Source organism: Ambystoma mexicanum, chromosome 5q, assembly GCF_040938575.1.
Source record: "Ambystoma mexicanum isolate Mex_15411 chromosome 5q, UKY_AmexF1_1, whole genome shotgun sequence".
Lineage (NCBI taxonomy): Eukaryota > Metazoa > Chordata > Amphibia > Caudata > Ambystomatidae > Ambystoma > Ambystoma mexicanum.
In genome coordinates this window covers 1,372,102,410-1,372,128,175 of record NC_090933.1, presented here as the reverse complement: position 1 = coordinate 1,372,128,175, position 25,766 = coordinate 1,372,102,410, and the positions used below count along the sequence as shown (strand labels likewise).

General features: G+C 42.7%; 2 protein-coding genes across 4 annotated transcripts in view; both read left to right on the top strand.

The window, feature by feature from the left end:
* The window catches only part of LOC138498166 (zinc finger protein 84-like), a 32,296-nt gene extending 25,916 nt beyond the window's left edge, over positions 1-6,380 (top strand). Inside the window, exon 3 of the mRNA XM_069622044.1 lies at positions 1,923-6,380. Within this exon, the coding sequence (XP_069478145.1) occupies positions 2,718-4,340 (1,623 nt within the window). The 5' untranslated portion in view covers positions 1,923-2,717 and the 3' untranslated portion in view covers positions 4,341-6,380. The remainder of the gene's footprint in view (positions 1-1,922) is intronic.
* The window catches only part of LOC138498168 (zinc finger protein 84-like), a 228,364-nt gene that overhangs the window by 25,916 nt on the left and 176,682 nt on the right, over positions 1-25,766 (top strand). The window contains exon 3 of one of the 3 annotated variants that reach the window (XM_069622047.1): positions 11,289-11,465. The exons of the other annotated variants lie outside the window; for them this stretch is intronic. The gene's annotated coding sequence lies outside the window, so the exon portion shown is untranslated. The remainder of the gene's footprint in view (positions 1-11,288; positions 11,466-25,766) is intronic. 3 annotated transcript variants of the gene reach the window in all.

The following is a 25,766-nucleotide window of genomic DNA, read 5'->3' as shown; positions in this document are numbered from 1 at the left end:
TATTGAATCCAGCTCTCCTATATTACAGACCCATATTTAACCAGAGGCCTTGCCAAGGGACCGGGAGAGGGTTTGAGAGTGCAAATCATCCAACCAGGGCTGGGTGGCGTCCCCATGGATACCAGGTGAGCGTAACAGATGGACCTACCCCAAATAAGAATTCTTGTAACTTAGCATAAGGGACAATTGCTTCATTCCTCCCCACAATTGCTGACCTTGAAAGCCTGCTTTCATGAGAATAGTTTTTTGCTCCCGTCTCCTTTTTGGAGCAACATTAAATGATTGATGGTAGCCAGGAAAGAGTCCTCAAGTAAACTGTGAATGTGTAAATGGTGGTTTTTGTTACTGGCCACTTGATCAAACCTTGCACCAGTTCCAAGCTTCAGTGCAAAATGTTATTTTCATGTGGTTTCTAGCCGCTGCAGATGTCGGGATCGACGTATTACCTTTTGGCAACAGGTGCCTCCCTGAATAAGGAGCAGACATATTTTTCTTTTTCTAATGATGGTTTTTGGCATCTTTTTGAAGGTCTTTTGAGTATTTATCCACCCATTTAAGAGCGTTTGATTTGAATTTGGTTTTATTGGCACTCATGAACAAACATTTTGACCCTATGGCTGCTTGTTCAAAAGTATTAATCTGCAATACCGCATTCCTAGTGACTGTCTCGACCGGCTAGAAGAGTGAGAGAGCTCCAAGCTGTAGTCGTAGAAGAAGCATTTTCTAATTTTCCAAAGGGAGCAGACTGTCCACCGAACAGTTCCTTCCTTGCCAAAGGTAGTTTCTTATTTGAGTCAGGAAATGTTCCTGCTGGTTTTCCATCCTTCTCCTCATTCATCTTCATAAGAGGCTTTTCACAATCTGGACGTTTCAAGGGCTTTAAAGTTCTACATAGAGCGTACAAAGCATTTGGAAAATCGGACCAGTTGTTTGTATCCTACGCTGGTCTTTCGCCTTGCAGTAAAGTGGCTAAGACCACTATTGCCAGGTGGCTTGTCTCTTGTATAACAAAACCTTATGTATTGAGAAGACGGGCAGCTCCTGAAAGACTTTGGGCATCCTCTGCCAGAGCTTGCTCTTTTTGTCAAACCTGCAAAACTTTGCTCTGGCCCCTGGTGTCAAACCTCTTCCTAAAAGGTTAGAACATATATGCACGGCACTGATTAAAATATCCATATACAGTGTTTAGTTCACCAGGCTGTGTGATTTGATTTTCCTCATGCTCTTGAAACGGGTGTAAATAAAAATTAATTTCCCATATTTCTGCTGCATATGAGCTCTATCACATTGTATTTAATCATTGGAGGACCACTACTCTGCCACCTATTAGGGTGCTTTTCCCATTTGAAGGGTAGATATTAGTACCCGGCAAGAACAGTGTGGCGGCATCCCAGCCAATCTGGAGGCTCAGAACAGAGGCTTTACCGCATGTCAAAACTCAGTGTTACTGGCGCATCTCCTTCCTGCTAATGGGCTCCATGGAAAGGGTGAAGGGACTACATGTAGTTCCCTTCTCCCGGATCCATGGTGGCCATCTTGTTTTGTAGTTTTTCTTTTTTGCTCAAGTTGAGAAATGACAAACTGGCCGTTTTGCAACTTGAGGAAAAACACTATTGGTGCCCTGGTACAACATACTGGGGTACAAACAGCAATATAACCATCACAAGGGTGGGGGAGCATTACTGCTCGGGTAATGCACCAGGTCTAACATTAAAGCCCTCTCTTCGCTTAGGCTTCTAATTTATGCCCTGGGGCATTACCTGACCTATAATGTCCTCCCAGCCCCCAGGCTAGGGTTATATTGCTTAATTACATCAAAACGAATGCACATTACAACTACTGAGACCCATTCTCCCTGTTAGCGATGCCTGCAGTTGTGAACATATGAAACTAATAATGTGCTTCTCCTTTTATTTCAATAGGTGAACGATTCCACACACAAAATCCCAAACAATGAATGTTAAATTCTCTGGACTATTAAAAAGCAAAGCGTCATTGTTGCAATCTGCAATTTCCTAACGTCTTAGGATACAAGTTTGTGGTCCAGTTGTCTTTTCAGATTTAGCAGGAATTGGCATTGAGCAGGCTATGGAATACATGATGGGTTTCCTCTATTCAACACATTAGTGGTAGAATCCAGAAAGAACGAGCTGCTATAAATACCTAGCATTACAGACTAATAGCAACATTGTTTGCTAACAATAGCAACAGTGTTTGTTCTGCAGGAAGAGCTGCCTTTTGGTTTTGTCCATTATTCCAGAGAGAACAAATGTGAGTGCTATTTCAAATTGTGAATGTAAGGCTGGTTTGTTTAAAGGATTTTGTGAAACGCTTACAAAGAGAATCCATGCAGTAAATATTTTTAAACCTTCAGTCAGATGAAACATCTTGTCACCAGAAATGACCTACAGATGAGGAAACTCGTATGCACTTTCAATTTGGATAAAGGTTCAGTAGAAGGAATCCTCCTATTAAGCACCTGACAGAATAAACTGGCAAGAAACCTCAACCCAATGCACAGAATGTGGGAAAAATGTTTCTCTAATTGATATACTAATTGCCCATGTTCGAACATCATCAGTGCACTGAATGTGGGAAAGGTTTTATCGCAAAGAGAGCTTTCCCACTAGAGAACACATTTAGGTGAGAAACCTCCTCACTGTACTGAATGTGGGAAAGAATTTGCTACAAAGGCAAATCTTAATCCCCATCAGACAATGCATACAGGTAAGAAACTGCATGACTGCAGTGAATGTGGTAAGAACTTCCTTTTCAAGGGAGGTCTCAATCGCCATCAGAGAACACATACAGGTGAGAAACCGTATCAGTGCATTGAATGTGGGAAAGCATTTTCTGTGAAGAGAGATCTTACTTATCACCAGAGAACACATACAGGTGAGCAACCTTATCATTGCACTGAATGTGGGAAAGGATTTTCTGTGAAGAGAGATCTTACTTATCACCAGAGAACACATACAGGTGAAAAACCCCATCAGTGCACTGAATGTAGGAAAGCATTTGCTAGGAAGGCACATCTTACTTCCCACCAGAGAACACATACAGGTGAGAAACCCCATCAGTGTACTGAATGTAGGAAAGCATTTGCTACGAAGGCAAATCTTACTTCCCACCAGAGAACACATACACGTGAGAAACCTTATCAGTGCAATGAATGTGGGGAAAGGTTTCTTTGGAAGGGCCAGCTTAGTCTACACCAGAGAACACATACAGGTGTGAAACCCTATCAATGTACTGAATGTGGGAAAGCATTTGCTATGAAGGCACATTTTACTTCCCATCAGAAAATGCATACAGGTGAGAAGCTGCATAATTGCAGTGAATGTGGTAGAGGGTTTGCTCAAAAGGACCAGCTTATTAACCACCAGAGAACACATACAGGCGAGAAACCCTATCAGTGCACTGAATGTGGGAAGGCATTTGCTACAAAAACAAATCTTAATTCCCATCAGACAAGGCATACAGGTAAGAAACTGCATAGCTGCAGTGAATGTGGTAAGAGATTCCTTTTCAGTGGAGAGCTTAATCGCCACCAGAGAACACATACAGGTGAAAAACCCTATCAGTGTACTGAATGTGGGAAAGCATTTACCATGAAGGCAAATCTTAATTCCCACCAGAGAACACATACAGGTGAAAAACCCTATCGGTGTACTGACTGTGGGAAAGCATTTGCTACGAAGGCAAGTCTTAATACCCACCAGAGAACACATACAGGTGTGAAACCTTATCGGTGCAATGAATGTGGGGAAAGGTTTGTTTGGAAGGGCAAGCTTAGTCTACACCAGAGAACACATACAGGTGAGAAACCTCCTCAGTGCACTGAATGTGGGAGATGTTTCAGTCGAAATACAAGTCTCATTTACCATCAGTTCTCACATACAGGCGAGAAACCTCATCAGTGCACTGAATGTGGGAAAAGGTTTGTTTGGAAGGGCAAGCTTAGTCTACACCAGAGAACACATACAGGTGAGAAACCTCATCAGTGCACTGAATGTGGGAAAGCATTTGCTACGAAGGCAAATCTTACTTCCCACCAGAGAACACATACAGGTGAGAAACCTCATCAGTGCACTGAATGTGGGAAAAGTTTTGCTGCAAAGAGGGCTCTTATTTCCCACCAGAGAACACATATAGGTGAGAAACCTCATCAGTGTACTGAATGTGGGAAAGCATTTGCTATGAAGGCAAATCTTATTTCCCACCAGAGAACACATACAGGTGAGGAATTGCATAGCTGCAAAGAATGTGGAAAGAGCTTCCTTTTCAGTGGAGATCTTAATCGCCACCAGAAAACACACCCAGAAAACACATACAGGTGAGAAACCACTGTACACAAAATGTGGAAAGAGCATTCTTTTGTCACCAGCAAACCTACACAGATGGCAAACCTAATCGGTGCACCGACTGACAGAAATGGTGACAGAAATGGTTTTGTCAGCATGGGGTCTTATTTAACATAATCACATACAGGTAAGAACTGTTTAAGTGCAGGGAATGTAGCAAAGGGTTTGTTTGGACAAGATGGCTTAGTCACCACCAGAGAAAACATAAAGGTGAAAAACCTTATTGGTGCACTGAATGTGGCAAAACCTTCAATAATATTAACCTAGTTAGGCACCTCATAAAACATACACATAAGGATCATTTCAGTGTAATTTAATGCAGGGAATATTTCAGTATACAGTATACCGCATAGTCTTATCTGCCATCAAAGATGACATGCATGTGGTGAAGTCTGTGTTGCAATTGACTCTTGACACAGCTGTTAGTTTGAAGGGAGACTACCTTTTGTGTTAAGCTACCCGTCAAATGTAACACTTTGCCTAAGGACCTTATGCAAATTGTCAGCAACTTTTTGAAAAATGTTCAAGAGACAGTCCCAATCAAGTGACATCTAAATGCTTTCTAAAGATGCATCTTTTCCTGCTTTCCCTTTCCTTAATTTTGGCTGGATTCTCTTATGTTTTAATGTCCACCTGCTGTTTGAACCTATAATCCTCTAGATGAACGAATGCCATAGAAAATGTCAGCTACTAAAATGGAGAAAAGGTGTATTCTCACTTGGATGATTAGACTAAGGTTGGCACGACACATAATTAGAATTGTTTTTTTATAATGCGTGTAATACCCAAAGATTTCTAAGCACACTCAGGGATTAAGTCTGTGTGCGCTGCATGGTCTTGCTTCCAAGGCGAGTGCGTTGCCCGTGAGCTATCCTCCCGTGAAAAGACAAAGTTCATAAAGAGAAAACAAGTGAGAATGAAATTCATAAATCTGGAATCTTCAATATTACTCCAGAAGCCAGAATTTCATATAAATGCATGCCTCGCCACAACTGCCCTTCTACCTGAACGCTGTTTCCCCTTTTGGAGAAAATTCTACAATGCTAAAGGTTTAACGCTAGTGTCCAGCATCACTTGTGATTAGTAGATAGTTTCCTGTGGTTCTATGTCCTTTTATCGTCTGGCATTTCAAAGCCTACAATTTAAACGTGTATGAAAGTTCACTGAATGTTTTTTTCCGGCTCCCCCCTGCCACGACCCCCCCCCCCCCCTCACCGAATGTATTTTTTTTTTTCTAACTATAACTACCCCCCCCCCCCCCTCTCCACCACTTACCTGCCCTTTTCCATCCCCCAAACAAATTTGATTAACTTTTGTACATGTTTAAATTGCAGGCTTTGAAATGCCTGGCGATGAAAGGACGTCATACCGTTCCTTGTCATAGAAGCGGCATATAGAGATACAATTGCATACGAGAGGATTGATGTCTACTTTTAAAGGACTCATATTTAAGGAATTTATTTGGTGTGAAGGGATTGGAGAATGTCAAGTGTTCCATTCAATTATAAGTTAATGGAGTAAAAAATGTGACCTTTGTGAATAGAGTAGAAAGGGCAAATGGAATAGAAATATTTGCTGAGCTGTGCAGCAATATAACTCAGGCTAGTATGGAAATGAAATGGTATGTTTTGCCTAAAATGTTTTAGGCCTAATATCGCCATTATTTCTGCATTCCAAGAAGGAATAGTCAACACAAATGTTTACCAAATTAAATTGATACTGGTTTAGCTGATATGCCGATTTTTAAACCTTACACACCAAAGTTCATAAACTGAATAAAATGCTGCTTCCAAGAATATTTGGCTTCTTCCAATATGAAATTGTGTTAACCTTAAAAATAAATTGTTAGTAGTACCTCCATAATGTATGTTATTTATTTTTTTGCTTCACTTTTGTATAAACTGCTTCTTGCAACAGAGGCGATTCATTTGTTTTAATAAGTGGTGTGACCATCTCGATTCCACTTTTATGTTACAACAAATATAATTGTCAGTTTATTAAACTTTCTTATGGTCATGTTTGGATTTCTCTGAATTGTCCTTGAGCCTAAACAATTCTAACCATAACAGGATTAATTTCGTTTAATGAATTCAGATAACATATTTAGACAGTTGCAGGTACAACATGTGCAACACATCCCCATCTGTAGCTGTTAGAAGCCAGCTATGTGCTGGAAGGAAATCTCAAAGTATTGGATGAAATAAACAAGCCAGTCAATGGTCAAAGTATGATTTTGGGATGGTTGAGGCACTTATGAAACTTTGGTGTTCTGTAAATGCAGAGGAAAATGATGCTATAACAACTCCAAGATGTTGGCACACTCCCTTCACAGCTGTAAATGCAGATCATTCCTTAAAGGAATAACCGAGAAACCCAATAGGTGAGGTGGAAGTGACTGGCAAGAGAAAATGACGCAAGATGGAACATACCAGAGCTGTAGTCGGAGACCAACAATGGCTTATTTGTCCATTGTTCTCTGCAATCTTGTTGGCAGACAGGATGCAGAAGCTGCTAATGTAAACCTAACCAGCCCTACTCATGTCAGTACTGCCCACAAACCCATCCAGATGAAAAGTTTGACCAAACAAAAGCTCCAAGGCAGGTAGCAAAAACCATGCCTTATTTCCAAATCTCTTAGAACCTAATTATTAATATATACAATTATAAACTAAGCTACTGCTTAGTTCATGGTTACTTCACCCAAGCAAGTAGTGGTGGCTGGTTTCTGTACTTCAAACCAGAGTTCGGAGAGATGCATCAAAGAATGTTTTAAACAAAAATGGTTTGTGTTGTGTTCAAAACAATGTCCTCATCCAACCATCAGATTGTATCCCTTCTCCAGGGATATTCTCCAGAACCAAGGATCTTGTCTTTGCCCTTCAGTTCGTCTGTAGCTGCCGACGAGGGCTGGAGCCCCTAATGCTGCTGAACCGGACGTCAGAAGAGGAGGGTCTCAGCCCCTCAAACCCCCCCCCCACCCCCAACTCACTGGGGTAAGGCCCTCATAGCCCATCTGGCTCTTTCACACACTGAGCGGGGCTAGTTGCCGTATATTGGCCGCCTTTAATCCTTTTATGAAGTGCCCGCATCGTGCTTGGCACGCAAATACCATGTGCAAGCCAAAGATGGCCGTATTGAGATTCCTGAATCCTGCCGAACCTCGTTGCTAAGCAACGCATGCAGGCCAGCAGATTGGTCTAATCCACGACCTGCAGCCTATTTCCGGCCGACCTACACACTGGAAGGTGCTAGCCGGATCAACAAAGGATCAGAACCAAGGATCCTGTGTTTGCCTGTCTTGCCGAGTCGTGGCTGCTGGGCGCCAAACTACCGCCTCTAGCAAAATCGCCACCGGTAAGCGTTATGGCATTATCCTGCTTGTGGCCCCCCCCCGCCCCCCCTGAGGATCGCTAACCTAGCGAAGCTATTAACACTGATTGCCTAGATCACAAGCACGCTCCCTGCTGCATTGCACACTTCACTACTACATTATCTGGCATGCCAGTAACAGCACAACGTAGTGAGCGGTATTCCATGGTAGCTCAACCCCTGGGCATGTCCATACCATCCTCCCATAATTACCTTGCAGTGTGATCCACTCAATAGCATATGCTTAACCACTGCCAAACGCTACGTTCACAAAGCCAACGTTAGCCCACCACGCCCAACAGAGACTCTCTCTTACAGTCCACTACTGCTTCATACTATCTATTCACATCACTGTTTAGCCTGACTCCTTGCCGCTCCTCAGCCGCATCAGCTTTATATGTACTAGCCTGACTGCAATGACTGATATATATGTTGCACTACTTGCTAAACACTGAATTGCTGAATAGTATGCTGCTAAGCCACTTTTACACCAGCCTACTTGCTAAACACTGAATTGCTGAATACTATGCTGCTAAGCCACTTTTGCACCAGCCTACTTGCTAAACACTGAATTGCTGAATAGTATGCTGCTAAGCCACTTTTACACCAGCCTACTTTCTAAAAACTGAATTGCTGAATAGTATGCTGCTAAGCCACTTTAGCACCAGCCTACTTGCTGAACACTGAATAGTATGCTGCTAAGCCACTTTTACACCAGCCTACTTGCTAAATACTGAATTGCTGAATAGTATGCTGCTAAGCCACGTTTACACCAGCCTACTTGCTGAACACTGAATTGCTGAATAGTATGCTGCTAAGCCACGTTTACACCAGCCTACTTGCTAAACACTGAATTGCTGAATAGTATGCTGCTAAGCCACTTTTGCACCAGCCTACTTGCTGAACACTGAATAGTATGCTGCTAAGCCACTTTTACACCAGCCTACTTGCTGAACACTGAATTGCTGAATAGTATGCTGCTAAGCCACTTTTGCACCAGCCTACTTGCTAAACACTGAATTGCTGAATAGTATGCTGCTAAGCCACTTTTGCACCAGCCTACTTGCTGAACACTGAATTGCTGAATAGTATGCTGCTAAGCCACAGTTGTACCAGCCTATTTGCTAATACTGAATTGCTTGCTGCCACTCCCCAACTGCATCAGACTAAGTAAGACCTGATTGCTGTCATCCTAACCTAATGATTTAGCTAGGCTACCTGAACTCATTGCTCATAATGATACTTTACTACCAAGGCCGTACAGTATAGCCATCCCTTAGCCACTTCTATGCTATTATGCCGAATTTCACACGTACTTGGAATCGAATTCCCTCCAAATAATGCTGGATTTCCTGACCACCATCATGTTCCCATTCTGTATAATGCCCCATTCTATACCATGCACAGGAGGATACTTCATCAACACCAATGAAGGACTAGCCAGATTCGGTTGTCAGCACCACCACCCGATTCCCTGACCCACCCAGTTCCTAACCTCCCTACCCCCATTCCCTATCCCTACAACACCCAGATCTAATATTCCCACCAACACCACGAACAAAGCAGTATCTATCATCACAGGCCTCACTCACAATACTGCCAAAAACCGCCGACCCACTTAGACAAACGGCAACTCAACACCTATAGTAGGTCTTGATAGACTCAACAGACTCAGGGCCAGAACCAAAACCCTCCTAACAGGTACTAAGCCCACCACAACCACAGATACTCTCTCCAAAGGCGACACCACCGCAAACAATCGCCAACACAAAGACCATTCCAAAAAACTAACCAAACACCTAACTAATTCCAGAACCACTGCTCACTCACCAAACCTAGGTAACACACCACATCGAGACCTCACCCCCACGCTCAAAGACGCACTCATTAATGCCCGCTCCCTTGGAGAACATGCCATAGAAATCCACGACCTCCTCGTGGATCAACAGCTTGACATCCTGGTAGTCACCGAAAGATGCCTATGTCCCGCCGCAGGCCCACTCCTAGCCCTTGAACCAACATTCAAGGTTGCAGAGTCACACTAATAGCCAGAACCAGGTTGGAAATTAGAGCCTGCCCAATGGAACAAATAAAGGGATACAAACTCCTATTAGTTAAATTTACTTCCAATCCCAAAACCACCACCAATTTTCTGGTAGTGTACAGATCACCCAACAAAAATACTCACCCCAATTTAGAGATCCCTCTATTACTTGCACTCATTATCAAGCCTAACACTAAATGCATCATACTTGGTGACATAAACCTTGACTACAGCGACCGCCTAGATCTCGACGCATCAGCCTTCCATTCAGCCATTTCAGACATGAACTTCACACAATTGATCAATTAACCCACCCATTCCAAAGGTAGAACTCTGGACTGGATTCTCACTCTCAACTCTCAAATCACTATTGATTCCATCCTTCCGTAGATTGGACAGATCACTTTGTCATCAGCTTCACATTGAAAAACAACACGAACTGCTGTGCTCCTGTGTCCTTGCTGTTTCCCTATACAAATATGACAGTCTCTGCCAAATACCCCGGATGCCAAGAGACAGAAATGGATGAAGAAGTAAAAAGACAATACAGACGAGAATAGAGATGACAAGCTTTTGGCTCTGCTGAGTGAAATGAAAATGGACATGGTGGAGATCAAGACAGCTCTCCTGAAGTCTGAGGAGAAGTTTGAAAATGTGACCAAGAGGGTTGCATCAGCTGAAGACCACCTAAACCTTATTGATGAGGACCCGGAAGCTAATGGATCAGATTAGAGAATTAAGGGTTGCCAATGCGAAGATTAATTTGAAGCTGTCCGAGCAAGAAAACCTTTCTAGGAGAAATCACCTCCGCTTTGCTGGCTTTCCGGAAAATGCAGAAAAAGGGAATGCTATGTACTTCCTACAGAGGATCTTGCCTAAGGTGTTGAATTTGGATTCAACGGTAACTTTGGAAATGGAAAGGGTGCATCGTTCCCTTGGACCTAAGCCTTCTCTAGGTGAGAGACTTTGTCATCTTATAGTTACATTTCTCAGATTTCCCATAAAGGAACTGGTCTTGAAGAGGGCGAGGGAACTGAAGGACTTGGCTTGGGGCGGTAACAGGAGTATGGTGTTCACTGATCTCAGCAGGCATGTTCTGGATAAAAGGAGGGCTTTTGATAATGCTAAAGTGAAGGCCCAGGAGAAAAAGCTAAAATACTATGATATATCCTGCTATCTTCAGGATTGTGGTGGATGGTCAACTGCACTCCTTCACTGAAAATAGGGCTGCAGAGACTTTTCTATCTGACTTGGAAGTGGACCCTATGGAAGGAATGTCGTCTGACTTAGCCACTGTCAATAGACAGAAAAAAGGAAGGTTGGATTCCAGTAGGCGCTTGTAATTTGGGAATGGCTTGAGACTGTTTTACTTGTGTTATGCTTTGTTTCATTGATCTGAAACTTTACTCCCATTCATAATACGGGCTCAAGATGGCGCTCGGTAATGCTCACATAACTGTCGTGGAATGCTGGGTTTCCTTGAATGCAAACATGTGTCATTTACATTGCAGCTGCGTGGAGAAAGGCACCTTTGTTTCTTTTATTATACCTGACGCACGTTGCGTAACGGAACGCACACGGTTTCCGGGCATCTGGTTTGGAATGGACATGTTTATGGCGGCATACGGACGGACCTGTGGAGCGGAACTGTGTGGAATGGCGGACTGGCGTGGCGGAGGATTACGCAGGTAGCAAGCTGTTTATGCTGGTGGAGTTCTTAATTGTTTAGAAAATATAAACTGAAATCCTTAGAGCGTCAGTGTTAATTGCACGTCGGTGAGAACGAAGGACATACAGTTTGTTTCAATGCTAATGCAGCTTTCTGCCTGACTAGAGATCCTTATTGAACCGTGAAAATAAACACCTCCTTACGACTAGTATACGCCCTACTAATCCAAAGCAGTTCCGTTTGTGTGCCTTTCGTTTTCGTCACGCTGAAGAAAAAAATGAAACATGCCCGAACAGGGGGCCATTTTGAAATTGCCATTCTACATGCATAGCTAATCCTTAACTTTCGGAAAAGCCTGGCAGCACAGGGGTGTGAAATGCTGTTCTGACCATACTACTTCGCCAATTCATTGAGTGGAGAACTATAACAGGAACCAAGAACTGCACGGTGGTGGAGAAAGTCATGGTAGGGCCATGGGGAGTTTGTGACTGCGGGTGGATACCTCGTTGTGACTTGGAGCGAGGGGGGAGATGTACCCGTCTGCCACGGTGGTCCTTGGTCTGGCAGCATTGGACTACGGGGCTTTGCAGGGATGCTTTGATGAGGAATCTTGAGGCTGTTTGGAAACTGAATTGGCCATATAAAAGAAAAAAAAACAGTAATCGGTGCAGCTGGGTGGATGGGGTGCGAGGATTGCTGGGGGCAGACATCTTCAAGTGGGTGTTGGGGGCAGTGATTGAGACCTGACGTGCCCAGATGCATTTGGGGGTGCCCTGGACCTTAAAGCTCCTGTCACGCACTGTTATGTTTCAAAATGTTGTGGCATCTGTCATTGAATTCTTTGAGGGGCTGTAGATATAATTAGAAATGCTGATGGCTAGTCAATGTCTGGTGCTAATTCTCACTTGGAGGATGAACAGTGAATGGCAAGCTTACGAGACCCCAAGACCGTGATGTACTCTATGTGCAATTTACAGTGTTTAAAGCTGAATAATAGTACATCCTTTGTGGCGTTTAGCGGGTGGGAGTTGGGGATAGGTATAATTTGTTATACTCGCTTTTGAGGTGCCTTGCATTGGGTTTGAAAGAGTCTGCTCCGTTGATAGTTTGGAGCAGGATATGGTTACTGTCCTTGTATATGTATATTTTTTTTATCTGCTCTTGAAAGGTTTGGATAAGAGTTTATGTATGTATGGGTCTGTTAACAGATGATATGACAGCGTTGTAGGTGGCAGGTGTGTGGTTGGATTGGGTGGTAAGAGATGTGGATGTCTACCCAGAATGTATGGTGTGGGCTTGTGTGGCTTAAAAAATGTATATTGTGTTTCAGGATGATGGAGTGTGGGAATAGGTCAATCTGTGTGCCTTGAGTTACATATTGGTGACATGGGTTATAGGAGGAGCAAGTTTGTGATATGCTAGGTGTATGGACGATGTAGTGGTGAGCTGTGTTGTGGTGGATGTGTTTGCCTATATATAGTTATGACTGAGGGAGGGATGCTTCATTTCTCAGTTGTTTGCTGATATTTTACATTATTTTTATTCTTATGTCATCTAGATTAATAAGGAAAGGTACATGGATGGCTTTGGTCCTCATGTTGAGTTGAACTGTTCTTCGAATTAGTATTGGCATATGTTTTTGCTTCATTAAGTGTCTTACTTCACTTTTCGCCTTTTTTATTTTTCATGTTTCTGGTGGGTTGGGGAGGATTGGTATATGTTCTTTTTGTGTGTGTTTACTAGTTTGCTTAATGGGGAATTTTTTATGCTTATCTTGATTTATTGTAGGGCATGGGATGTATCTCTGGTGGGTATGGCTTGGAATGATGTTCTAGATGTATATATTTTTGCTTATTTCAAGTTCGATTGTATATTGGACTTTTCATTCGTGAAATGCTTTAGTTGTGTATGTGTGCATGTGTCCTTTCCCCCATTTTTTCTTTTTTCTTTTTCTCTCTCACTGTATTGTGGTCACGGTGAAGATATTGAGTTTGAGGGCTGTACTATGGCTTCGCTGACTTTTGCAACATGGAATGTTAAGGGGATAGGAGGTGCTATTAAGAGACGCAAGGTTTTGCGCGGATTTGGAGGAGTCGAGCAGAAGTGGTTATGCTTCAGGAAACTCATTTAACTGAGCAAAGTGGAGCTTACTTGGTCAGTCCAAAGTACTTGCATGTAATCTCTATTATGATTCAAGATCAAGGGGAGTGAGTGTATTTAGGAAAGGCCTTCCGGTGATGGTGAAAAAAATACTAACGGATGATGAGGGACTGATTTTGCTGCTTGATGTCGTTTACGATGGGAAAATGATAACGTTTGGGACAGTCTATGCTCCGTGTTCGCTGACTGTTGACTTTCTCACCAAGTTGGACCTGTTGCTAGATAAGATGGAGGGTGAGACGATTATTTTAGGTGGGGACTTTAATGTAGTTATGAATAATAATTTGGACCGGAAATCTGACTGCAAATACTCTGGGGAGAAGATAAGTGCAAAATTGCGTGAATGACTATTTAAGTATGAACTTGCAGATGTATGGGGGAACTTCATCCGATCTCGAGAGTATACGTTTTATTCTCCTGTCCATAATTCTTACTCTAGGATAGATCATTTTTTCATTAGTAAGGTGTTAATTAATCAGGTAGAGAGCTCCAATATTGGGGAAAGAAGTATCTCAGATCATGCTTTGCTTGATATGCAGGTGAATTTTGGAATTGTGGGTAGAAGATCTAGGAGATGGAGAATGCAGGCTGCTTTACTTAAAGATGATACTGTTACGTCGGGGTTAGAGAACTTCATTTGTTGTTTCTTTGAGGATAATAGAGGTACGGCTGGGGTTACATCTGTTTGGGATTGGTTTAAGGCAGTTCTTGGGGGTGAACTGATTAATGGATCAGCTCAAGCTAGGAAGAAAAGTCAGGAAGAACTTAAGAAGATGGAATAAGAGATGAGGTCTGTGCGGATAATGACTCGGTACAGAACAGGACACGTCTAAGGAAGTTGGAGTCTGAGGTAAACGACTATGTACAGGTTTTGGCGGATAAAGGTATGTTTTATTTGAAGCAACGGTTTTGGGAGTTTGGGGATAGGAGTGGGAGATTGTTGGCTAATAAGCTTAAGGGAATTGCAGTGGATATGAATGTTTCATCTATTTTGACGGAAGCTGGTGTTTAACCCTTTAAATGGCAGCGACGAGCCGGCACGTCGGTAAAAACCGCTCCAGGTTGCCACCGACGAGCTGGCTCGTCGGTGGCACTTAATGAGGGGGGAAATGTTGGCGGGTTTGGGCGGTGAATACCGTGATTTTTAAAAAAAAAACCCATTGGCACTGGGGGGGGGGACCTCAATGGCACTTAAGAGGTTAAATAAGAATGAAGACATTTGTGAACACTTCAGAGGTTTTTATGAGAATTTGTATAGAGAAGATGTACAGCCTGAGGATGACAGTTTAGCAGCTTTCTTTGATAAGATTACTCTTTCCAAGTTGTCTTTGGATAAAAAAAATCAGCTGGAGGCTATGATTGATGAGTCTGAAGTTAATTTGGCGATCCGGATGGTATAGTCTCAGACTTTTATAGGAAATTTGAAGCAGACTTGGCTCCTATCTTGTGTGAGGTCTACAATGTACTTATGGAGTCAGGCTGAAAGGGGCCCCTCGGGGTCCCTCATGTCTATGGAAACAAGGCAAGTCACCACACACTATAGATACGCCAGACACAAGGTTGTATTCCCAAAGCTAGGGTTTATTGCAAAGCAAATAGTCTCAGTTGGCCAACTCGGTCTCACTCCCCGCAACGTGTATCTCTAGACCTTGAGGTACGCAAGAGAACGAATTACGTACATCAGTTACATATATACAAAATGCATATCATACAATCAGCTGTGACACGTTTAACACCCCCCTTTATTGGGTTTCTTTGAACTCGGTGTGATGATGGACACTTTCGACAAATATGACACCTTCAAATATCTATTCTAGTAACAATATGCAATTTTGCAAGTGCGGAGGCATCTTTCAGTTGTTGAACAGAACACAGTGCTTCTGTTCTTGGAAGCGAGCTACACACGGAAGAGTCACATTCCAGACCTTGCTATCTATGAGGTGCTATTCGCGTCCTGGGAGCCGACGCGCTCCGGTAAAGGGGGGGCCATAAGAAGAGCATAATTCAAGCCTTTAACTGCTTTATTCTAACATATTCTACCATATAACGAGACTGGCTGGCAGCTATGAAATGATTAAATGCCCTGCGGCTCTGCTTCAAGGCTACATTCGGGATGGAGCCAGGCATTCTTTCCCGGTACTGCCTACGTTGTGTTTCAACAAACTCTTATTAGCCTCGCAGCCCTGCGGCCTTGTCCTTTCACGTTCAGACAACAATGTTAACAGTCGAGCAGTGTAAGCATAAAATGTGCTGCGAAGCAATTTGAACAGAAAGCAATGAGCAATTGTTAGGAAACAAAATGGCGATCCTTGTTATATCAAAATGGCCGTTCATTGGTGAACTCGGAAACCTGTATTCCTATCGTATCGTGCATGAGACGGTTGGCCCACGGCCACCCAAATACGTTTGCCGTCAATCAGAGGTATCCATTTTTCTAGACTGACAAACCCTCCTTTGACCGTATGCCCAACGTCTTATTCTTTTAGTGTCATCCTTTGATGACGATAAGTCTAAAGCACTTATGTCTGAGTTTTTCATGCTACTATAAGCATCATCGTCTTCATTAATGTCTATAGCCATTAATTCTTTCACTGTTTCCATTTCATTTGTGTCTCGGTCATCCCGATCATAAGTTTGTTTTCTTTTTGTCATCATATGCATACATCCCTTCGTACATCCCTCAGTTACCTCAGTGCAAACTAACGGTAGGCAGTGTATGCAACAGCACGTTATGAATATTCCAAACACCACTACTAATATCAAGATCAACTTCCATCCCCAAGAACGCAGTATTCCCCAAAACCAGGACTCTATTCCCCAGCCCCCTTCTCCAGTAGGGAGTTCGGAGCTTAGGACATGCATTTTCTTTCTTGCTTCAAAAATCGTAGGGGAATAGTCATCTACGAATACGCAGCACGCTGATCCCACAATCTTGCAAATTCCCCCACGATCACATCGAGAGCCATTCTATTTTGCAGCATCATTGACCTTATTCTTCCAACGTCATGCTAAATAGTAAATATGTCGTTGTGTTTATGGTGTCTTTTAGTGTTCTGGACAGCTGCCTTATGTTATAGGAGTTCACTATCTGGGACAAAAATGGAATGAATGATTTCGCTACATCAGTCACTATCAAAACACCTTCGCTACTCCTTTTGGTTCTAGATCTGGCTAGTCTGGCCATGTCTGCTGTTTCTAAGAGGAACACTCCCGGGAACAGTAGACCTAGGTAACATGTACCTCCCAAGTTTCTGGGCAACCAAGAATATGCTTTCTCTCCACATATAAAATAGACTGGATATCCGACATATACTGGTTCTATTTCCCATTTTACTACCGCTGTATTCATGCATCCAGTAAGTGTTCCTTCTGAATAGGAGCCTTTCTTTTTTAGACAAAAAGGGACAGTTCTCGGGTTATTATTCACTGTGTAAGAAGGTGGAACTGCATCTTTGTTCCCGTCTGTTCTTACACGAAACGTCATTACAGATGTTTTAACTGGTGGGGACAATCTATCTTGTGTTCTTTTTCGCGTACTTTTCGCTGTTGACTCTGTGATCATCACACGTGCTTTATGGAATATGGAACAACCCACATGTCTCATAATAATTTCCTCAAACTCATTAATGTTTGTTCTTTCTAATTGGCTCGTACCACTCTTATTCCATTTCCCATAGAACATTGCACTTAAAGATGCACTACATGCAGAACTTAATGGTAATGGCTGTACATACCAACCTATTCCTTTCCCAGCATGCTGTGGTAAATGGGCACATACCCAGCAATTTGTTTTCTTTAGAATTGCATGTGTCATGTTCATAATCAGTAACAGCGTATTCCCATACCCTTCCCTGTCTTTCTTCCATTGGGGACAAGGTATAAGTAATCACCTGAACCGTGGACATATTAACTATTGGTAAAAACATTCCCAATGGGTGTATAGATTCCACATACCATAACACTAAGGCTGTCGTTATTGGTGCTACCACACTCATGAAGCACATGATTGTCAGTGCCAGCATACATTTTTTTTTACCCTGCGTTTTCCTTAAGCTTACAGTCTTTATAATTAACTCATTCTCAGCAGCGGTGCAGGAGGAGGCTGAAACCGGTCCCAACATGTTTCTCATCGTCCTTCCTGATAAAGTTCGCCGCAGGTATCTCTCTCCGTTGCACTTGTCCTGACGTCCATAAGTTCAACGGAATTGTCACAGTTCAGTCTGCCAGCCCTCTATAGCCTGGATTTGCTCATTTGTTTTAGGCAAGATCACTTGTCCTTTCTCATACTGCTCAGAGGACCTTTGGATCAGTTATCAGAGCGCTAATACTATCCAAACTCGATTACTGCAATATCTTCCTTGGTAAATCCAACACCAACATAGCCAAACTCCAACTCCTGCAGAATAAAGCCCTCTGAGCTGCACTAGGCATAAAAAAGTTTGAACACATCTCTAATATCAGGAGAGACAACCACTGGCTTCCCATCAAAGCCAGGATACTATTCAAAATCCTTAGTATCGCATACAAATGTATTGCCAACAAAGCTCCCAAATACCTCATTAACACAGTTATGATGAAATCCCATACCAGACTCCTCAGATCCAATAATAACGCACACCTCGAAATCCCAAGATACAAAAGAGAGAAAGTGGGGGCAGTAGTTTCAAAGTCCTTGCCCCAAGACACTGGAATACTCTTCCTACCAACATCAAGAACGAGACCTCCTACCCACAATTAAAAAAAATCACTAAACTTGGTTATTCAACCAATACTAACCGGAACCAGCCCCTTCACACCCTGACTCGACCGCCACCATTTTATGTATATATATTGTATGTATTATCACTTTTGCTTTACTGTACTGTTTGCACTGTTTCTCTTATAGTTGAAGATTGTATTACCCAATGTCTGTAACTACGCCGTGACACCTCCGGGTCTGGGCGTACAAAAAATGTAATAAATAAAGACAGATTTACCCTGGGTATCTCGGTGCCCCAAGTTCAAGAATGTTCGTTCAGGCCCCTGCTGGGCTTTCACATCTAATGTTTTTGGTCTGGTCCACTGTACATTTACCCTCCAATAGTTTAGTGCTTTTCTTAGCCACATGTGGGCTCTTGGTGGCTTTTGTTTATCCCTTCCTGGAATATACATGTGTTCTGCCCCTTCTGGGCTCCAGCTTCTCTGGCCCTTGTGCTTATTTGGTTTTGATCATCTCATCCTGGCAACACTAACCAAATGATCGAACAACTGGCATCACTCACTACCGCACTCAATGGCTTCACCTGGTTAGGACCGCTTATAAAAGCTGCTGTAGCAAACATTCCCCCTTCAGTTACTTCATAATCGAACGATTTACGCATTGTTTCTTGGAATTGCTGTGGATTTAATAACCTTAAAAAATGGATGCTAAAACCTGCACTTCATGTAGTGCCTTCTGTCCTACTAATACAAGAAACAATGTGTCTGACAGAACTCCAGTTTGATGGCTATACGTCTATCTCTCACCATGCAATTAAATAAAATGCAGGTAGACCAGCAGGTGGTCTCGCAATTATAATAAATAACTTGCGATTTACGCTAAAACACATGTATGAATCGGATTTATATTTCATTATAGAAGTGGAATTCGATGTACACCAATGCAGAAACTTGTTTCTTATTTTGCTGTACTGGAATCCAACTTCATCAACAGTTTACAAGATTGTGTAGAACTGCATAGTGCTCTTCTTGAAGCACACATGCTCAATCGTCAGGCTGAAATCATTGGCGGGGATTTTAATGCAACTCTATACCCTCTGTCTCTGCTTGATCCTAAACTTTCCAATCTGCCCATTTTAGGCTTTCAATCCAAAATGAAAGAACTTGAACACACTTCCTGAAAGGTTGGGATATTCATGTAGTGCTGCCCTCTACTGTACATCTTAACTTCACTTGGCAGAGAGGAACCCATTCTTCTATGATAGATTATGTAGCTGTGTCTAGAAAGATCCTGGAGCTTCTCTCACCGATTGTTACCCTAACTCCAAGGCTCAGAGACCATCTATTGATAGTTACTTCATGTAAACACTTTAAGTTAGATCCAGCCCTTGCTCTAATTCATGTTCAAAGGGTGATGCTAGCTATAAAGTGGAATAATGCCACATGTAGAAGGTTATCCTTTCTAGTAAACTGCGACCTTTGGGTCCATTCAAACGATCCTGTCCTGCACTTGGGACAACATTTTGCACTGGAATCTAAAAGCTCATCTCTGTTCTATTGCTTCTACGTCCAGACCTATTCCTTCAGACACGATGCACTATCTGCCCTCTTTACACACAATCATTCTTCTTAGACAAAGAAAAAATTGTGAATTTCGAAAAATAAAGAAATTCTTGATGGGCATTGATTTAAAAACATACATTCGCACAAAAAAACGGATTCTGATGCAATATGACAGTGATACACAGAATCTGTCTGCAGTCATCTTTAGAAGTTAATAAAGACATGGTGTCAAAGTTGTGCAAAGGTAAGACCAGGGATATTTGGAAATCAATTAGAACTATTGATATGCCTATGAATATGGATTTAGAATCCTCAATCGATGGGTTAACATGGACTTCTTTCTTTCTGAATAAATATTCCTTGTCCCCTGCTTTTAAGCCCTTTGATGGACTTTCGGTTTGTCATAGTCCTGACATTTGTCCCTGGGGATATGACAACATAATTCATGCTATCCATAAACTCAAATCTTCTAAATGTGCATTCCCTGATGGCCTTCCGCCATGTGTAATCAAATATCCCAGTTTCTGGGCGATGATTTTCCTAGACTTGTTTCGATCTATTTTTAGAACCAAGACCATTCCAACTTCATGGCTCACTTCCATTATTATTCTGCTACATAAAAAAGGACCTATTGACAATCCTAACAACTTTCGCCCAATAGCACTAATCAATGTTGTGGTAAAAATATTCGCCATATTGATCCTGCATGAAGATGAAGCATTTATTTGACTAAATGCTAGTTTGTGTAAAGCCCAAGTGGGGTTTCGCAAATCTATCGGAACACCGCTAAATGCTTGCATACTAACTCATCTTATCTCGTCATCTCATGTTGGGTGTCCTGACCCACGTTTGAACTATTATGCTACAAAATTTGGTGCTGTGGGCTTCGAAAATCCAAGATGGTGGAAAAGCCCACATTTGCCCCAGAATCCAGGAGAACCGCGCAGATTTGCGCACACCAAAATGGTCGCCTGACCTGCCACCCACCAGTGCAAAGAAAGATGGTTCTGTTCAAAATCTATTAATGTCAAAAATTGCTAAGATCATGGGCACGAAACCACCAAACAAAAATCCAACTCTGGTTGAGTGTTCTACTTTATTCTACTGCAGATCCACATCAATGCCATGTCAAGCAAGGATCATATACTATCAAGTAAAATCCTTTCTAATTGAAATGTATCAATTCAAGACAGCTTCCAAAAATAGGTGCAGTACTGGCATTGGACACTAACCAGCGCTAGCGGTCTAAACTCTGACAGGAGAACTGTATTTCAATAGCTGACAAAGGAGCCTGAGCCAGCCTGGACTTCAAAGCCTTGCTGGTTAATGAACATTCTTAACACCTGCTGTTCCCAGAAGACAGTCTGATTCAATTAACAGTCCAAGAGGCTGGGAAGCCTTCACACCTCAGAACTCCACACAAGAAGGCAGGAAATCACAGGTTTCTGTTAACCAAATGCAGAGTGGCCCCCTGGTCTGCTGACCTCAGTCAACACAAAAGACTTTCCATTGAATAGAATATGCTGATTTGAGCTGTGACTGTAAACAGTGCTCTGGGGGAAGGAGAGACATTTGATCTCTATCAAGCCAAGCTTCTGGGGGCGGACCCAGACTCATATGTGAATTCAATTAAGGGCAAATGTATGTTTGATTAAATTGCTTATAAAATTGCTTATAAAATCTTTTATTAAGCTCACAGAAATGTACAATTTGGGGGTCCGTAATATGAAAAATGCCCTCACGATTTGAAACCAAACTCCACTTTGTCCGGTGTTCTGGGACCGAACCCTGCTATTTATTAATATTGCAGACACGAGGTTTATGCTAGAGACCTAGTAAATTACTGTAATATGCCCAGAAGGGGGGTGTACCTCTGTGTAAATTTGGGTAAAAGCCCAGCATTGGAAAACCAACCAAAAAGCGCAATATGTTGTCATTTTTTAACCCAAGCTCTTAGAAACATCAGAGTTGGAACAGAGACCTACCTTAAGTAATATGTGTACATGTCATTTCAACAAACAGTGTATCTGGGAAATATGTCTTTTGGGTAAAATTGATTTTTAAGTGAAACCAAAGGGGAGGATCCTCTGACCCATAAAACATACCTCATCACAATGACACTCCATTCCTTCCCCCCAATCAAGGGAGAGAGGAGGACTTGGCCAATGATAAGTTGTGAGGGGCAGGCTTAGTTATGCCCACGCACACACCCATTTTCAAAACACATAAAAAGAGACTGCTTTGGACAGGCAACGCACTCACTTTCCATTTTCTTGCGAAGCATTTTGCCGGACGACGTCAAATCCAGACAATATCCAGAGATCCAGAACTTCACTCCAGATAGACCCAGAACCAGGACAGAACTTAAGCAGAGAGGCCTAGTCCACAAGCTGAATCCTTTTCAGACGCCTCAGAATCTAGCAACCTAACCAAACTATTCAACAACCGGGCAAGCTGTTGGATTCTTTGCCAAGAACTTTTGCCAGAACCGGTAGCAGACCCAGAAAGCAGTGCTGTATCCAGAGAGACCAGACCCAGACCAGACCGCTGTGCAGAACCGCTAGCAGACCCAGACCAGACAGCTGTGAGCAGAACCAGTACCAGAAGCCGCCAGAAGTCCAGTCCAAACTGTTGACCAGATCCGTGACGAGGCCCATTCCTTCCAAAATTAGGAGTGAGTATCCTGAGGCCTATGCAGAACCCATCTCTTAGTTTAAAATAATCTGATTCAAAACATTTGAACCTGTCCAGAACTGTATCGTAGGAATCGTGTGTTCATTCTGTCATTTCAAAGCTGTAAAAGTGTCATTTTGTCATTCTGAAGTTTACTTTAATTTCGAGAAACTACCTCCACAAAATCGTCCTTTATCTTTTGATCCGTATGTGCTAGGGACGGGATTTAACTTTCATTTTAATGCTAAGATCCTAAGCTTTCCAACAAGCCTAAAACCTTTCTATTCCGTATAGTTATTCCGTAATCGCGCTCGACGCACGCACGCGACTAAATTGCCGCAAATTGAAAAATTAGCTCCTGTCAAAAATAGCCGTCTTTTGCTCGCAACTGCTGAAATCCGTTTTCCCTCTAATCATTCCTGAATCATTGCCAGTGTGACTTTTTAGCATATTTTTCCCTTCTTTGCATATCACATTTAAAAGTACTTTTGCCTGTGTTTAAAACCATCCCTGTTTCTCTAAACCTGCTAGGGGGGGGGGGGGGGGCTGAAATTCGTCTTGTGATTGTATTCCTGAAAACTGTGTGCTTTACTTCCATCTCCTTATATTGCATAGGGGGGGGAGTGAATTGCCACAAGGGGAAAAGTGAACATATTATCTCTTGTGAAACCCTATCAGTTTATTTCTGTACTGCATTTTTATTCATCATTGCATTTCACAGAGGACCTCCAAGCTCTGTGTAACAACAAGCGCCAAGCACTTAAAAATTGGCAGGCCAACCCATGCGACATCACCAAAGACTTATTCAAAGACACTGCAAAAAAATACAAAACTGCCATCTTCAATGCCAAATCTGAATCATACAACCATTGAATATCAGACTCGAAGTCCCACTCAGGAGAACTCTTCATCTTTAAAGAGCTCACTGTGCCTCCCACTGACAAGATCATTAAGGATGAAGGCTGGTGCAACAGTATCCAAGCCACCATGCTCAACAAAATAGACCTCCTACAAAACAAAATCCGTGACCACTAAAATACCCTGCCGAAACAGAGTCGGCACTCAGATTCTCAATCGTCTAGCAAAACCATTAACATCCCCAAATTTGCCTTTAACCTAGTTCTGAAACTTTAAGTCCTGGACATTCTGAAACATTTGAAACCATCGACTTGCAAAGCCGATACATGCCCTCCAACTGCGCTGAACCACTTGCCCCACTCATTACTGCATTCATTAATGCCTCATTAAAGACCTGCTCTGTCCCAGACAGTCTTAAAGAAGCCTGGGTGCGTCCACTTCTGAAAAAGCCCACTCTCGACCCCACGGTGCCTAACTACAGACCTATAACAGTCCCTTTCCTTCTCAAGATTTTAGATAAAGTGGCACACAGCCAAATCCAACTATACCTTGAAACTAACTCCATCCTAGGTACCAGACAGTCAGGCTTCCGCAAAGGTCATGGAACAGAGACTGCTCTGCTGGACCTTAAAAACCAAATAACCAAGATACCGGACACAGGTAAACCCGCCCTTTTACTTCTCCTCGACCTCTCAGCGGCATTCGACCTAGTGGACCACAAGACCCTCACCTCACACCTCCCCCACTCTGCACACTTCTCTGACCAAGCCACCTCATGGATAACATCATTTCTTGAAGGGAGGGCCATGAAAGTCTTTTCTAACACTTCTAACGCAACACCATCCATAATACACTGCAGTGTCCCTCAAGGCTCTTGTACAGCACCTACGCTATACAACCTATTCACTAAGCCCCTTTTCGATAAACTGGATGCACTTGGGATTGCCAACACCAACTACGCAGACGACACCCAAGTGTTCCTCCCACTAACAGGCTCATACCACCAAGACGCTCTGGCTCTAAAACACATATACGCCACCATTCAAGCCTGGATGGCCACTAACGGCCTATGTTTTAACGGGGATAAGACTGAAATCCTTATCCTCGGCCAAAAAATCCCCACTGGCCAGGCTAGATAGTCGCCATGCCAATTTCAACATTGACAACTGCACTATCCCAGTCCTATCTTCTGTGAAAACGCTAGGGGTCTACATTGATGCAACCTTGTCTATGGACAAACAAATTAGTGCCATTGTCTCAGCATCTGCACTTAGCACTAAATTCATCAACGCCATCAAACCATTCCTCTCCAAAGAAAACTGCCTATCAATAGCAAGAGCTACCCTAGGCGCTAAACTTGACTATTGCAATGCACTCCTAGCCGGTACCTCTGAAAAAAACCTAAACAAACTTCAGGTCACTCAAAATAACGCTCTAAGAGCAGCCTTAAGCATCTCCAAAAGGGACCACATCTCACTTGCAAGACAATCTGTTCACTGGCTCCCTGTCGAACGCATCACCTTCAAGGTACTGACTACCACCCACAAATGTATCCACCACACTGCACCGTCATATCTCTCAGACACTATTCTCAGACCGACCTCATCCAGACCTACCAGACTGTGCTACACTAACCAACTCACTGTACCACGCATCAATAAGACTACAGCAGGAGGGGGGGTGTCCCCTACATAGCACCAAAACTCTGGAACAATCTCCCCCACGCTCTAAGAGCGGAAGGCTCCCTCGCAGCATTTAGAAAAAAACTCAAAACCTCTCTAACTAAATTTCCTCTACCTACAGCCAAACAGGCACACATTGCTAAATATTGTTGTCTAAACTTGTATGCCTCTATGCTGTAACTAAGTCGCGCTATTCCTGTAACCAGCGCTATTTCTGTAACCAGCGCCACAATGCCCCAGGGCTGATTCTGTGCGCTTAACAAATACGAATAAATAAAATTCTGTGCGTGATGTCATTGCCCATGCAAAAGTAATTTTGTGCTCCACTCATTATCCATACATTATGGTAAATACTTTTCTGCCCAATACTAATTTTTAGCATGCATTCGGTTTTCAAAGTCTGGACTGTCCAACCAAGAAACGTACTGGTTTTTAATCCTAAATTTCGGTATCTCCTCCCTCTCCAATATTTTTTGCAACAGTTTCTCATTAATGAAGCTCCTTTCCTGTTCAAGCGCTAAAGTGGCTTTTATTGTTTTAAAACAGTCACTTCTACCAACATGAACCCATGGTTGCTCATCTTCCATGTGTATTTCAGCAAGAGTGGTAATGTGTTTTTTCTGAACCTATTTTGGGAGCAGTATCCTGTTTGCATGTCTTTTCCTTTAAATAAAAACGTAAGGTGT